The sequence below is a fragment of the Neopelma chrysocephalum genome, unplaced genomic scaffold, assembly GCF_003984885.1.
Source record: "Neopelma chrysocephalum unplaced genomic scaffold, ASM398488v2 Primary Assembly neopelma1_71, whole genome shotgun sequence".
Taxonomy (NCBI): domain Eukaryota; kingdom Metazoa; phylum Chordata; class Aves; order Passeriformes; family Pipridae; genus Neopelma; species Neopelma chrysocephalum.
Genome location: NW_020897731.1, coordinates 15,059,953 through 15,075,517, shown reverse-complemented (window position 1 = coordinate 15,075,517; position 15,565 = coordinate 15,059,953). Strand labels below are relative to the sequence as shown.

Here is a 15,565-nt window from a genome sequence, read left to right as displayed (position 1 = left end):
GTTTCCTCATAGCAGCAGTTGCACAGCCTCTACACTCGAGGAATCCTCCAGAGGATTGTAATCTGATGCAACAGTGAAAGTTTAGGTTGGTACGGTGCATTGACGCTGTCTGGACATCAGAGAGGTTCACTACGTCACTCTATCACTCCCCTCCTCAGCGGGACAGGGAGGGAGAAAATAAGACGGGAAAAAAAACCCTCATGGATCAAGATAAAGGCAGTTTAATAAAGCAAAAGCAAAGGCTATGAGCAGAAGCAAAAGAAGACAAAAGATTTCTTCTCTACTTCCCACCAGGAGGTAGTGTCCAGCTACTTCCTGGGAAGCAGGGCTTCAGTACGCATAGCAGTTGCTACAAAAGAAAAATTCCCCCTCTACACCCCCCCTTCCTCCTTCCTCCTAGCTTTTATAGCTGAACAGATGTCATATGTTATGGAATATTCCTTTAGTCAGTGCATCAGCTGTCCTGGCTTTGTTCCTTCCCAAGATCTTGCCCACCCCCAGCCTACTGATGAAGGGGAATGTTGGAGAGACAGCCTTGATGCAGTGAAGTGCTGCTCAGCAGCAGCCAAAGCACTGGTGTGTTATTGACACCTTTCTAGCTACCAATACAAAGGACAGCACTGTGAGGGCTGCTATGGGGAAAATTAACTCCACAACCTGGCGAAGGGCTCAAGTTCCTCCTGCCATAGCACCCAATGTCTCCAGCAGGCATTTTCTCTTGGTTCCAGCAATATACCAGACTATCCTGACCAGGTGTAGGGACCAACCTACACAGCTCATGAAACCTTAATCTGCAGTACTGCGAGGGCTAACAGACTACTTCAAATCAGATCTGTTCCTAAGATTGCTAGGCCCTGGATCACAGTATAAATTAAACCATGGCTTCTGAGGAAGTAATGAAGCAGCCTTTCAGAACAGCAGTCTTTGCACTAGCCCATAGGATAGAATTCTTCATTTATTTAGTCCTTAATGAAAGATTAACAGGAACAATTCAGCTAACAGGGCACCAAGGCTAAATCACTTCTTGCATCTTGGAGAAAACAGCACATTTAGAGCTAAGAGCAGGGTTTTTTTTGGTTTTTTATCTTTAAAAAATTGTCTACAAGCATGGCCTTGAATCACCTCCAGCAAATAGAACAGCACTTGTATGACCCCTAGAGGTCTCAGGATTTAGGTGAGCAAGTAACTCCACAGGAGGAACTTTTTGCAAGGTGCTTTCACAGCAGAGACACTTGGGCCCTGCACTCATTCTTAACATCACTCTTCACCTCTCCACCTCTCCCCCAGGGGCAGAACCTCTAGACTGGTTTTCTGCTGATGCCTTGGGAACCAAGGGTTCCAGTGTAATGCTTCTACAGACACAAAACTTGCTGGCTGGAAGCACTGCTGAGAATTCATACAGCTTGAGGGTGCTGTGCCAAATAGACACTTGTCCAGCCCAAACCACTTTAAACCATGGTGTTGAGAATGCTGTCTGTTACAGTTCAAACAATCTCTGCAGGGTAGTGAACATGGCATTCAAAAGCAGAACTGAGGAGGTGTACCTGAAGATGACTAAGTTTTGCCCATAACCCTGAGTAACATACCCCTGAGCTCATTTGCACTTCACTACCGTTTCAGTGCAAGAGGGTGAGAAACCAGTTTACCCTTAGGTTTGGGATGTTAGTGTCAAGTCTTTTTCATACAGTTTTTCATAAACTCTCATCCTTTAACTATGAAGAAAGGGATTGTCTCGTGACTACCATTATGTTTTCAGCTATGTTAAAAATACTAGATAAAAGCAACACGAGTTTCATTCACCTCATATATCTTGCTGGCAGTCAACTAGAATATTAAAATGCTAAACAAAAGTAGGCACAACCTGCAGGACAGGACAATATGCTTAAAACAGCTGTGAACGATGCCAGGCCTCCTGTAGAGGAAGCTACCAACTTTCTGTGAAAAAGTGGGTGAGCTGGATCAAAAATTATTTCAATAATCATGCTTTCAGAAGGAAATTAGGGCTATGATGTAGCCCACAGGAAGCCAACCTTCCAGACCGTATAAGTGACAATCTTCATACTGAGGGCCACCAGATACTTACCTTTGGGAACTGAGATGAAGTGAAACTACCAGTAGATGATGGCAGCAGGTCCTCAGGGGCCCACCTATCCATCAAGCTGGTGAAGGCTTCGACACATCAGCAGACTCAGGGTAAGCTGGCATCCTTGTCCTTGACTGACACAGTAAACCCCTACCCCAGAACAGACCCGCTGCTGCAGTACAGCCCCAGGGTAGGAACTGTGTTAAACTTGCTGGCAGTCCATCCCTGAACATAGACTGGCCAGTGAATGACATGTACAATGAAAGTAGCTATTTCACTGCTAGAACGTGCTCTAGTGAACAGTAGTCTCAGTAATTTTACATTTTTCAGCTCCTGTTCAGTTAGATTTCCCCCTCTCTTTCCTCTTCTTCATTTTGCAAACATTATGTAACGTTATGTAGCATTACTTAGCAATACAGATGTGTCTGCTGTCATCCTCTAACCAACTGTGGCCCTATGGAAGTCACATCATCACTTCCATCCCCACTTAAAATGGACTCCACACTATAGCCAATTGCTTTATCTCTGAAGGTCTTTTCTAACTTCTGGAGGCTACTCCAGATGACTTTACCATCTATTTAACTTTATTGTTAGAGTCCATTTTTGCTACGTTTTCAGCTAGAACTGAAAATACAGAATGAATAAAAGAGCCAAATCTATTACTTACCTATTGCACCCTAACAACAGAACCATAAAGATGTGTACGTTAATCACATTATCATTTTTCAGTTGCTCACACTATATTGTCTCAAAAATCTCCTGCTAACATATTCCTAAGATATCCATTATCTTATAATGGATAATTCAAAAGCAAACAAAACCAGAAAATGATGTGATTATACAGTATTTAAGACCACTGTTAATCAAAGTTGTCTGGTAGTGGTGACACATAGCAAGCAAATACCCAGTGAATCCCAGTTTAATCATTTTATTCACTGAAACACAATAATCTGGGTTAAGTATAAGCAATTTTTTAAAAAGCATGTGATTTTTTGTTCTGTTCTTCTTTTGCCAGCTCTGCCATTGCATTTAGATTAATCAAAACCAGTGCATTCGTCCAACCAAAGTGTAATGCAGGAAAGACTTTCTGGTGTGCTGTCTCCCGAGCAACTCCCAACACCATAGATAAAATCTTATTCAATGAAGAGTGATATGAATAAAAATAATGACATATTAAAATCTGTTCCAAGTTCTTTCAAAACAGAGTCAAAAGTTTATTGTTAGTAGCTGTATGAATGTCAAGGCACAAAACATGGTAATGGCAGAGGAAACAAACAGCAATACCTGCTCCCCAGAAAAATCCATAATTCTAGATGGGTTACTTACAAAGTAGTACTGAATCACTTTTTAAATAGATGTTTTCAGAAGCTAGAATAAAAACCAAATATTTGAAAGTGGAGCTAAAAGCCCTATTTGAAATTGAAGCTGCCCTTTTTTTAATCTCAGTTTGCATTTTCTGGATGTTCACTAGATGGACTTATGCTCTGAACGAGGAGTACCCAAGAACAGACCACGGCATGACAGTTCCAGGTGCGGTTTTTGCACAGACCATATTCTCCACCACCCTGCTATGCTTCGTCTCAACTGATATCCCTCCCTCAAAAGTTATATTTCTATTTCATCCAGTTGCAAAGATATCCCTGAATTGCCTTCTCAAACACAATGGCTAGAACTACACCTGACAGAATATACCGCGCTGTCATGTCCAGCCAAAGCAACTCAGGGCCCCGTGTGACTTAGGTATGACTTAGTTCACCACTAGCTTGCTGCAAGGTCAGTCCCTGCATTCCAGATAACCAGGAAGCAGGTTGCACCACTGAAACGCTCACCCTTGTGGTATAGTGTATTCCTGGTGGCCTTGCAGATCTTCAGTGGTCTGTGGCCTACAGACTAAGAATCAAATGCAAATCATCAAAAGTATTTAGAAAGACAGACATTAGGGCAAACCTTAGCTAGGTACTTGCTATCTCAGTTATTCCTTACTGCAAGCAATGTAAAAACATTATTGTTCACTGCCATCTTGCAGAATGGAGTTCTTAAAAGGTGTCTGGAGACAATGAAGCTCAATTTGCACAGTACAAAGTAGATATAAACTCCTCTGCTACCTCTTGTTCCTTCCACACTGCTGGACTTGTCTCTAACAAAGAAGATAGATTTCTGCTTTTTAGTAGACTTCAGAGAACAGAGAGAAAAGAAATGTTCAGCTTGCTCTCCTCCTTTAATTGACCTCTAGGTCACTCACTCTGCCTGCAAGTGTAAAGGAGGTGGCTGCACACAAACTCCTGAGGTTGCCTTTGGTCCTATATCCTGTCGCTGATGAAAAGATTTTAAGAACGAAAGCAAGAGTCAATATATTCTTTTCTTCAATGAGTAATAGAAGTTTGTAAGAAAAGATGGATTCTTCCCAGTTTTATAAATAGAATGAGAGGAGTTCCCTTTCACCCCCTAGTCTCCTTTTCCTATCTCCTAAACAATCACATTACAGATCTTCTGCTTCTCAAATTGGGACTGATGCAGAGTCAGGAGTTCTTGCTACACTTCTGCATTTCTTGAGAAACATGTCTGAGACACTTGCCATAATTCTGGCAGGGTCAGAGAACCAAGCTTTGTTAACCAGTGGACAAAACATGCAGATGCTTACGGTGTGATGTCTGTATTCCTGAAGCATGTTGAAAATCACGTCTCCATCTCACAATATCATTTATGTTCAGGATGATCCTCTTGGGTTTAGTTTGAATCCTTAGGCTGCAATTTCCACCAACAGAAACAGATTTTCTAGGTTAGGAAAGGGCTTCTGCCTAACTTTCTGCAGCACTGGAAATGCAATACCCCAACATCCCATCACACTTCAGCTCTGTAATTCTGCTTGTGAAGAGAGCAGTGAAGGCATCACAGGAGATAGGTTATGTTTCTCCTCATTTTAATACTGCAATGATTCAATACAAGAGAGGAGAGGTGATCTCTCTGCAAAAAGATGGTACAACAAAAGAATCTGTCAGCTCATTCCTCAAAGGTCTCTGCAGCACACACTCTGCAGCCGTATTTTTACGGCATCATTGTCTTCTTTAGGAAATATAAAGTCACCCTGCTGACTTCATGTTAAGCCTGCAGAGTTACTCAGACAAGTGTATAAATAGTTATTTTTCTGTTACTATAATCATAGTCATTCATCATTTCTGCATTTAATCTTCCTGAAAGGTTACTGGATCTAAGCACAAGGTGCACAAAGAAAAAAGTAAGAGAGCAAAACAGATAGAATTACATGAAACAGTCCTGTCTCCACTCAGCACTAGAGTTGTCACGTACAGTTCTGACTACTAACATACATGGTTGATTTAGAGCAAGTTTCTTCTTGCTGAAATAACTAAATACAGAGATATACAAACTACATTACAGATACACAAATCACAGGGCTAGAGGATGTAGCTTAAGCTGTACCAGGAGAGGTTCAGGCTGGACATCAGGAGGAATTTCATTGTGGAAAGGGTTGTAAGGCATTGGAATGAACTGCCCAGGGAAGTGGTGGAGTCACCATCCCTGGAGGTGTTCAAGAAATGATGGGACATGACACTCAGTGCCATGATCTAGTTGACAAGGTCGGTGACCAGTTAAAGGTTGGACTTGATGATCTCAAGGGTCTTTCCAACCTAAATGATTCTGTGATTCTGCAAACATTAAGACCTTGGAGAGATACCTAAGCTACTGTCCCTATGGTTTAGTTGGAAAATCCTGAGCTAGCTTTAAACCAGGTAGCCCTTTTATGGCAGCAGTAGCTTGGGCTTGTCAACAGAGTCATGGCCATGTGGCATCACATTATGTTTTTTACCCTGGAAAATTATCAAGTCCAAAGATGCAACTCTGAGGGTCCCAGCACAAAAGTTAAGGGACCAGCTTCTACTGGCACTCATCATCTGCTGGTCACAATCTTTATCCAATCCTCTTATGAACTAAAAGAGAAAAGCTTTTCTTACAAGAGCAAAAACAATCACTAAATGTAAATGAAGGAAGAAAGAAACACTTGAGAATGTCTTCTGATCCAAAGAAAAGGATAACAAAATAATTAACAAGCAAATTTAATAGTTAATAGGTTCAAATAGCAGCAGTATTTTTCAAATCCCATTCTCGTAAGATACTTCTTTAGTACCACCAGATTTTCACATAAAAATACTAAGGAAGTGCAAAGTATTATTTCAACATCCAAGATTGCAACATATGAAAAGCACCAACATGATAGAGGTCCACGATCCACCTATGATTGCAAACTTTCTCTTACACATGGACAGCCCACAACTGCAACATTTTGTTTTTAACAGAATGGCATGGACACAATCTGAATTCCTAAGAAAGATATTCTGAGTCAGACTAAAGGTCTGTCTAAACCTGGAAGCTGTCTCCAATGGGTGTCACCAGTGGGATGAAGAGCATTGAAGAACATGCAGTTATGAATCCCTAAAATATTGCTTCACCTTTCAACACTTGGTGACTGTATTTAGAAGTATGCCAATAGATTTTTTTCCATGTTTCTCCCATCTTTAAATCCATGTAGTCTTTCAGCATTCACCAATCCTGTTGCAGAGTTCCTCAGCCTTCTTACATATTGTACAGACTACTCCAACACTGTACCCATTTCATGTACCCAGTTCCTATATTGTAAGAGACTGTGAACAATAGCTCTTTATGCCACTCATAAGCCCTGAACAAACCCTTGGTCATGAGTTTTCCATGCTGAAGACTCATGTTCTGAATATTTTACCCTTATCTTTACATACTTTGCTCCCTCAGCTTTATAAACAATATTTTTTTCCGCAACAAAGTGCAAATCAGTTTGCTCAAGCAGGCAGTGTAAGTGCCAAACCCTGAATTGCATAGCAAATGGGTGCAATCATTTTTCTGCACCATGAGTGAAAATGAACAGTTTGTCTTCTAAAGGAGCTATTCAAAGTTACCCTGGTTGACTGGGAACTGATAATACGCAGAGAACACACTTGAGACTTTTTCCATATACTGAGTTTATTCTAGGCTAGACACCCAGTTTAGCTTTACATTAAAACCTGGACTTAAAGTGTTGCATTATGTATGAGAATCCAGATAAGTTTACAGCATTAATTATTCCACACAAAAGAAAACCTGCCATTAGCAATTCAATGCATCATTTACATCATCATAATAAAAATAAAGATTCTCTTTCTTCCAGTAAATTTGGGCATAACAACTGCCCCACTTTGCCACTTGGCTCCTTGCTCTTAAGTTACTTATTCACAGGTGTGCTCCTATTAACTGCAACAATTATGAAAATTAGTTTTATCACATGAACTTTTGACTGGTATCCATTACAGTGTCATTCTGCCTCTCCCACTGCATCTAGAATATCATGGTTTCAAAGTTCAAGGTGCTTTGTAAAAGTAATTTATTTGCCATGGGCATGCCCAGGGTACTGGTTTCTCACTTTACTACAAGAGAAATCCTTCAGACCTCTATCAATCTGAGAGGGTTAAGAAAAATTAACACACAGAATAGTGGGTTTTGGTGTTTTCAGCAACAAACACATTCACATACATGTAAGTACTAAGGTGCTGAGCAAGGAATGTTGATAATGGCACTACTTTAATAAGCCTGTAAGATCATGATTTTCTGCTAAGTAATGCACAGAGCAACCTTGGCATTTCTGTAAACAGTTTAAAATTTAAGTATTAAAGAGCATGTAACAGTGGACAAAGGACACATGGGGTGAACACTGGTGAAGGTAAATACAATGAGCAGAGACAAAAGTCACAGCCTCCTATTTTAGCAGTGGCAAGTAGCATTTGAAGGCCCATCTTGCACAAATGCCCAGAGAAATGAGACATGTAGGAGGGACAGAAGAAGTTCTTCCTATTTTTAGGCTCAAGAAAAAGAATTGAAGAGAGGCCCTTTGATCGGTGAGGAAGAAGCTCTGGTGATCTGGCATACTGGAGCCATGGTGACAACACAGTAATATTCAGCATCAGGAAACGATAAAGAAGAAGATCAAGGTAGCCATCATATTTAGTAAGCTCAATTGTATTACAAGGGAAAGGCACTGCAAATAGACATACAGAGCCTATAAAATGATAGGAACAGTGATCAGTGAAGACAAGCTAAAAAAAAAAAAAATGGCAAAAGGGCAATGCCATAAAGGGATGATTTCCAGAAATGCCACTGTGTCCCAAACCATTTTTTTCTTCTCCCTGGGAGAGAGAAAGGGCTGATCAAATTTTAAGGTGCAGAGATGCAGGCTTGTGAATACAGTGCTCACTGCTGGGATATCTGCTCCACTGATGCAATGCTCCAGCCCATTCCCTTGAAGTCTTGGCCACCACTTATCGAGGTGGAAAACAGAGTGCTTACCCTGCAGCCTCATCAGAGCTGCACTCCCATACTAGACATCAAGGACAATCACCAACAAAGTCCTCAGCACACTATCTCAACACACTATCACAGCCCACAGAATCAGTTTGTTTATTGTTACAGAATGCAAGACAAAGATCTCACAAGCACCCCGCTCCCAGAAGTCCAACAAAACAAACTAACCCAGTTATTCAGATTTACAAAAGGAATGTGTTTGTTGTCAGTTAAGCTGCTTTCCCAATGATAAGCACGCTCATAAAAAACACCATGACAAAGAAAATCCACATGAAAAACCTGTCCATAACTTTTGCTACTTTTTTCCACTCAATTCCTTTGGCCCTGTTTGCTTTATGGTCTCGAATACAATTAGCAATATACTCGATATTTTTAATAAGCATTTTGTAACAGGAACAGCAATTAACAGTCTCCCTAACATTTTCACCATGAACTCCATGCAAATTTCCATTGAGCTTCTCCCCAAGATTACAGTCATCAGTCCTATTGGAAAGAGGACTCCTTACCCCTTTGTGCCTCTTCTGACACCCATCATCCCCCTCAAACCTACGTTCTTCTTCTTTCTCTCTTTTTGGGCTTGTGCAATTTTCACCCACATCATAAACAAAAAAGATTTTTGACATGTAGTCCAAAATAACCACCCTGGCCCATTGTGGAACAGGCTTTGCTTCTGAGCCACAGTGATGGAGATTCATTATAATGATTGTCAGTGCAGTGGAAGCTGTGATCATGGTCATTGTTGCTATGTAATACTTTCCTGGAATACAAAATAAAATCATATTAGAGATGCTACCCTACTAAAAAAAAAACCAGTGAGAAAAAACGGGACAACATAGTGTTAAGCATAAATGCACATGAAACAAATTTTTAATCATGCCAATTCTCTGTACTGAGATCACACTTAATTTACCGCTTAAAAACAAAGATTAAAGCCATTAAAATAAAATCTCATCTTCATTGCTCGTATGCCTGTTATCAGATGAGTAAGTGACTATTGTATCAGCACTGCAAATATCTACAAGCCCAAACCTCTGATATCTTGAAACACACCCATTGAGAAAGCAGCTCAAAAATGTTTGTCAGGAGCCTTGCTCTTTTCCTAGTGTCTGCAAAATCCCAATGTCAATATCTTCACCTGGCACCCAGGGAATCCCATTTCTCGATGTATTAACAAAAGCAATGATAATGCTTTGTTGGAGCTATTGATGCACCCCACACCAGCAGATCAATGCCTTCACACTCACACAGGCCAGTGAATATCCAGACCGTGCTCGTATCCACAGCTAGCATGCTGACAGCTAAGATGTCAGGGCACAGAGCTGAAGGGTGGCGAGCTGAAGTGAACACAAGCTGTGCTCCTCTACCCTTGATTTTCACAACTGAAGTACAGAGCTGACCAGCCAACCAACCTACCCTGCCTTGTGCCTATACCAAGAGGCAGCTCCCAGGCCCTGCTCTGCCGCTGTGCAGCCTTTGCAGGAAAAGCAAGGGCTGGCAGCAAGGACACAGGACACACACAGACAAGTGTGATGTGATCCCAGTTTTCAAAGGAATTGGAAAGAATAGCGAGAGAGAGTGAGGGAACAGAGAAAACAGATTGAAGCTAGGTCCCTTTTGTTACACGAGTTCTTCTGAACTCTCAGACATAAATTAAATTTCAGCATAATGGATTTCCAGGAATTACAATTCAGTGAAGAAATTGTCAGATATTAAGTCAACTGTGAGTGTGTCAGCCAGGCCATCCAACCATCTGCATCTGACAGAAACGTATCTTGAAACAGTCTGACCTTGTGCTTATAGCTCTTGCTTACACTTCATGTGTTGGTTCTAAAATAGCTTTCCATTGTTAGCTTTATTTCAAGACATGATACCTTATTTCTAAATATCTAACTATACTTTATAAATATAAAATAGCTAATACATAATTTAAAATAAACACAAAATAACTTAAAAAAACTGCAGCATACCTGTAAAACTTCCACACGCATTTTAAGTATTTCACTATGTTTTAAAAATGTAGCAAATTCATCTTCCCAAAAGCCACAAGTTACATATAGATTCCATGACATATAGCCCTGCTATTAACAAGTCATGCTTAAAGACAAAGCATGTAAAGCTCACCTATCAAAGGTACGTTTTCAGATGGAGGCATGATCTCTGCAACCATCAGCTGGAACACAGTCAGAGCAAGAAGAACGGTAACACCTAGAGACACTTTTTCGCCAGAGTCTGCGGGGAGATAGAATCCCAGTGGAGCCAGGAAAGAGATCAAAATGCAAGGAAGCAACAGATTAAATATGTAGAAAGATGACTTCCTTTTCAAAATCAGTGTGAAGGTCACATCTGGATAAGGCTCAGAGCAGCAGCCATAAGTGATGACATTCTTAACTGCTGGCATACCATGAATCTCCCATTCCACATCTTCCACAAAGTCAGAGAGGTCACCACTATCAAGAGAATTGATGATGTCTACCTGATTACCATTATAGGTCCAGGAACCAAAGGTAAGGTTGCACTGCTGGCTGTCAAAAGGAAAATAAGACACATCCACTACACATGAGCTCTTCGTGATAGCAGGTGCATCCCAAGTGATTTTTCCATCATATCTCAGCACAACATTAGTATTCACTGGTTCTGAAAAGTCATCATCAGCCCTAAAAGATAGAAAAATGACAGCCAGGACTGACAGGCAACAACTTAAGAGTGTGGACCAGGGAAGAGGGGGCAAGGGGAAGACCCTCCTTTCACACCATTAAAAGCATGCTCTGAAATCATATTAATGCTGAATTTTAGTAGGAACTTACTATTAAGTAATATTTACAGGTACCACTGCCCATGTCAAACACCAGTGGTGCTAAACTATGTTGTATTTGTTGTCTACAGCTTCCTCAAACTTGATCTCAAACAGGAATCAGTAGGATAAGAGTCCATTAAAAGATTAAAACAATCTGTTGGTCACTACTGGTTTGGAAGGGCAGATAAGAAGTGCAGCCTTCATGTACCAACTTTTTGTGGACAATCTTCCAGAGCTCTCAAGGAGCCTCAGCAGAAAGCACTACAGACTGCCAGGGTATTCAATTCTCAGTGCAGAGAAATTCAGAAAAGCTTTGTTGTGTAGCATAATCAATTTCCAAATCTTGGCTATAGCTTTATTGCAAAATATTTAGATGATCAACAACAAACGTTAAGACAACAAATATAGCCCTTGCTAAGGTAAGGTAAAGTTCAGACTCTGTGGGTCAATTCCTCCTTCAACCCTCTCCCTCCCTCAAATATGCAAGCTAATATTTTCCAGCCACACTCACTTGTTATATAGGACAATATCTGGTCTCCAAACCAAATTGCTTGGAATCCTGATAGAATCCAGCCCATCATATTTATCTTTGTCCCATTTGAGATATGCATCATACCAGCTTTGTCGAATCCATAAGTAAGCTGACAAAATTTGGTTCCTTTCATCCTGCATAAAAACATAGAAATATTTCTAGCTGAAGGTGACAAAATCACATCTTAGATGCAGACAGCCTTTGTGGTATAGCTTTGATGTAGTGCTCAAAACAGGCCAGAATACTAACAAGGCCACAAAAGTAATTCTCAGACAGGTATCTATGCCTATACATTGTACAGGGAGATCACTCTTTTGGACTTTCTCTTGGCCAAACCTTCTTCCTCCTGCACCCTCTCTAGTTTTAATCACAGTGTCTAAGGCTCCCAGTATCTTAAGAATTTCCTTTTGTAAGCTTTAAAATACCAAACAGCTAACAGATTCAGGCCAAGAAATTCTTTGAAAGCTTGGTGAGGCCTTGAAGTTGTAATTCAGAAGTCACAAAAATAATCTTCCCTTCTCCTTCCAGACACATTTTGTTTTGCCTTAAAAGTATATCTAGCAGAACCATATTTATAAAAAGTTACTGAAGGCTGATTTTAGGGATTTTATGTAGAAATTAATTGCATCTTAGGAAAAGCATTTGCTATATTTAAAACTCAGCAGAAGTTGCCTGGAGGGTTCGATACCAACACCTAACTACAAAAGAAGTCTTAAAAATTCAGTGTTGCAAGCAGATAAGAATCTACAAAGAACTGGAGAACAGGACCCTCCTGAGGAAGCATTACTGAATTTGTCATAACAAAATGAAGGGTACTTTTCCTGCTCCTAACAAAAGGCTTACACCTAATACATTTCTGCATATTTTTAGAAAAACAGAACTATACTTTTACTCACCATGTCTTTAATTTGGGACAATGTGATCTGAAGGGTGACATTCAGTACTTTATCTGTGTCTTCCACTGGTCTTAGAGCATTGGAGTAGTCTTCAAACAGTTCGTTAAACAGCATGTGAGCATATTTTCCTTTGGCTGATTCTACAGCTAGATAACATAGATTTGTTCAGTAAATCAGACTAAGTATACTGAGCAGTATAAGAAAACATCCTCTTTCTACTGCTTCAAGTAGTATTTGCTGTAATTATAATATCATTATTATATATTATATGTTATATATATAAAATGGTACATTTATCGTTCATATACTGTCAAATATCATTAGTTCTGATACAAGAGTACACCTGATGAATCTATTCAAATAAGGACAGCATCCACTTGGGGTAAATTAATAGCTAACTTAAGCTTTTCACATCCACTGAAAAAACCCTGTATACAGCAAATCATTCAATTCTGGAAGATAAATATCATTACTCTTATTTTACCAATATCTTTCATAGGCAGAGATTGCTGACTGTTACAGTCAGCAAATTCTGAAGTCAAACTTGCTCCCAGGTTATTGATTTTCGGTGTGTCCCCAAAAGCAGCACTGGTAAGACTCACGCTACTTTCATAATTTAGTCTTTTTATTTTCAAACTATCACCTGTAAAAAGTCTGAGCTGCTTTTCTTCACAAATTGTCAATTATATGATGTATGAACACATCCTTGCACATCTTTTCAAAACCATGTATCTGGAGATGCTTCTTGTTATCCAGACTTAATCACTAAGGATAATTCACTGAAACTTGAGGTTTTAAATGACACTGTTTGGCTGTTCCATACTGTTTTGTACATCACAGTTTCTCCAGGTAGCCTCTGTATCACCTTTATGTAGATTCACATATTTCTGCAAGCAAAGAACAGTACCACTCTGTTACAAACCACCACTGAAGGTGGGGTAACTGAGGTTCTTGTTAATAATAGATCCCTCGGGGCAGATTAGAGTGAAATGACACTGAACGACCTCTCTGTGTGTGTGTGTATACATGGCAGGTTTATTTTAGAAAATTTGGTTGCAATGGAAAGGAGGTATGTACTTGTTTTGGTTATTACCTACAGAAATGAAACTATATAAAAGTATCAAGATATCACTTAAGAGAACATATAAGGAAAAGAAAGAAAGCGAAAGAAAGGATAAGAGTAGATGTAGGAGAAGAAAGATATCACCATATATGATAAAAAGCATTATCCCACATCTAAGGTCTATTTCTTATCAGTCTCCTCCCTTATCTGGTTCAAAACCCAGTTTGATCCTAAACAAAGGTTGTTTTGTAATGATCATCCTCCGGTGCTCAACTCCTTTGCATCGGGGCTGTTCGTATGCCGATCACCAGCCATCCGAAACCTTTCTTCCTCCCCTTCGGTGTGAGGGTGCAAACCTAGCCTTATCAAAGCACCTGCTGCTTTTGCAAATGGCCTATTGTTTGCATCCTTAGCCCTTTCACATTTCAATCTCTCATACATTCACAAAATTTATGCAAATGCCTGGTGGGCAATGTAGGGAACAAGTGTGCTTTAGAATACATCTCTCTCTGGTGATTCACACCGACTTCCTGCACTATTTAGAGTTGAAAGCAAATACTCCTGAATAAAAAGATATCCCAGCAAATCAAAGCTTCACAAGGAGCATTGCAATTCTGGTCTGCATGATCGTTTTGCCTATGCATCGGTGAGACAAAGTAAAACACAACAGACAAATACTCCAGGAGATTAACGATGTAAAGCACAGCAGGTCACAAGATCCCATCGGAATAAAATAAACCTCAATGCAACATTTAGCTATCAAGCAGTATTCTCACCTTTGAGTATCACTGCTGTGAACAGCAACCCCATAGAGACGTAAAAGGAGGACAAGCTCTTTCTCTTCATTTCTGGACCTTAAATAAAACTGTTCACCCAAGGGCACAAAAGTGTTTCTCACCATCCAAAACTAACCAAAAAAGTAAATAAAGTTGCACAGCTGCATAAAGATGCTGGTGCACTGATGCGCTGCTAGAAGCAACTCAGTCCTCCCTCAGGAGTTGACAGGGTCCAAGAGCTCGACTGTGTCTCTGCCACCGCCTGGGGCTCTGATGAACCCTCCCCTCTCGGTAACCTGAGCGCTGACTGCTCTCAAGCTAATACTGAGACAGAAAACAAATAAAATCCTTTGACAGTCCTTTGGTGGGCCATGTTTTACTGCTCTTTTGTTCTGCAATAACCTGCTAAGAACCATTTCTATGGAACTTGTGGACCCTCATAAAAAAGTGATCTCAGTACTTTAATTGGTATAGTTACACTGTACATCACACATCCAACATCACACAGAAAAAAAAAAAACAAAAACAAAAAAAACGAACGACAGTCTACTTACTCCCATGCTGACAAAATGTTTTCACCTACGGAAGTGATGCCACATGGGAGAGATGCAGCTACACCAAAGTCGGACAACACAGGCAATATTTGCAGTAGCCCAGTATCACTATGGAAAGAAGAGCTTCAGTGAATGTAGACAACTTTGAGACCAGTACTCAGCATAGTAAATTAGGAGCAAAACTGGACTCTGCAGATAAAATGCTATTTCCCTACCTATACAGTACAATTTTTACCAGGTGAACTTGACAAGTCATTAAAAAAAATTTACATAATTACTGGACAGCTCTTACATTTGGTCAGAAGAGTTATATGAGAGAAATATGAATATGAAACAATACCACACCTGTCTTGTCATCTACCCTGATGGTCAGAAATTCATTAGCTCTATCTGTATTACTCATGATGCCAAGTTAGTTTCCTAGTACCACAAACATTTTCTTTCAAGTTTCTTAGAGAAGAGGAGATTACTTCCTCCTTTTCACAC

At 40.1% G+C, this 15,565-nt stretch overlaps 1 protein-coding gene across 1 annotated transcript; it reads right to left on the bottom strand.

The window, feature by feature from the left end:
- Window positions 1-8,673: 8,673 nt before the first annotated feature.
- CHRNA9 (cholinergic receptor nicotinic alpha 9 subunit) lies at window positions 8,674-14,595 on the bottom strand. The gene is made up of 5 exons (XM_027686652.1): window positions 14,526-14,595; window positions 12,687-12,832; window positions 11,770-11,924; window positions 10,586-11,118; window positions 8,674-9,221 (listed from the first exon to the last, which is right to left on the bottom strand). The coding sequence occupies exons 1-5, from the start codon at window positions 14,593-14,595 to the stop codon at window positions 8,674-8,676; spliced, it is 1,452 nt and encodes a 483-aa protein (XP_027542453.1).
- Window positions 14,596-15,565: the final 970 nt, after the last annotated feature.

Bases quoted from the DNA above. Each gene is read 5' to 3' on its own strand.
- CHRNA9 (XM_027686652.1), bottom strand. From the start codon at position 14,595: ATGAAGAGAAAGAGCTTGTCCTCCTTTTACGTCTCTATGGGGTTGCTG. The intron at 12,833-14,525 runs GTGAGAATACTG...TATGTTATCTAG, and splicing joins CACAGCAGTGATACTCAAAG to CTGTAGAATCAGCCAAAGGA. The intron at 9,222-10,585 runs GTGAGCTTTACA...TTTGTATTCCAG, and splicing joins TGAAAACGTACCTTTGATAG to GAAAGTATTACATAGCAACA.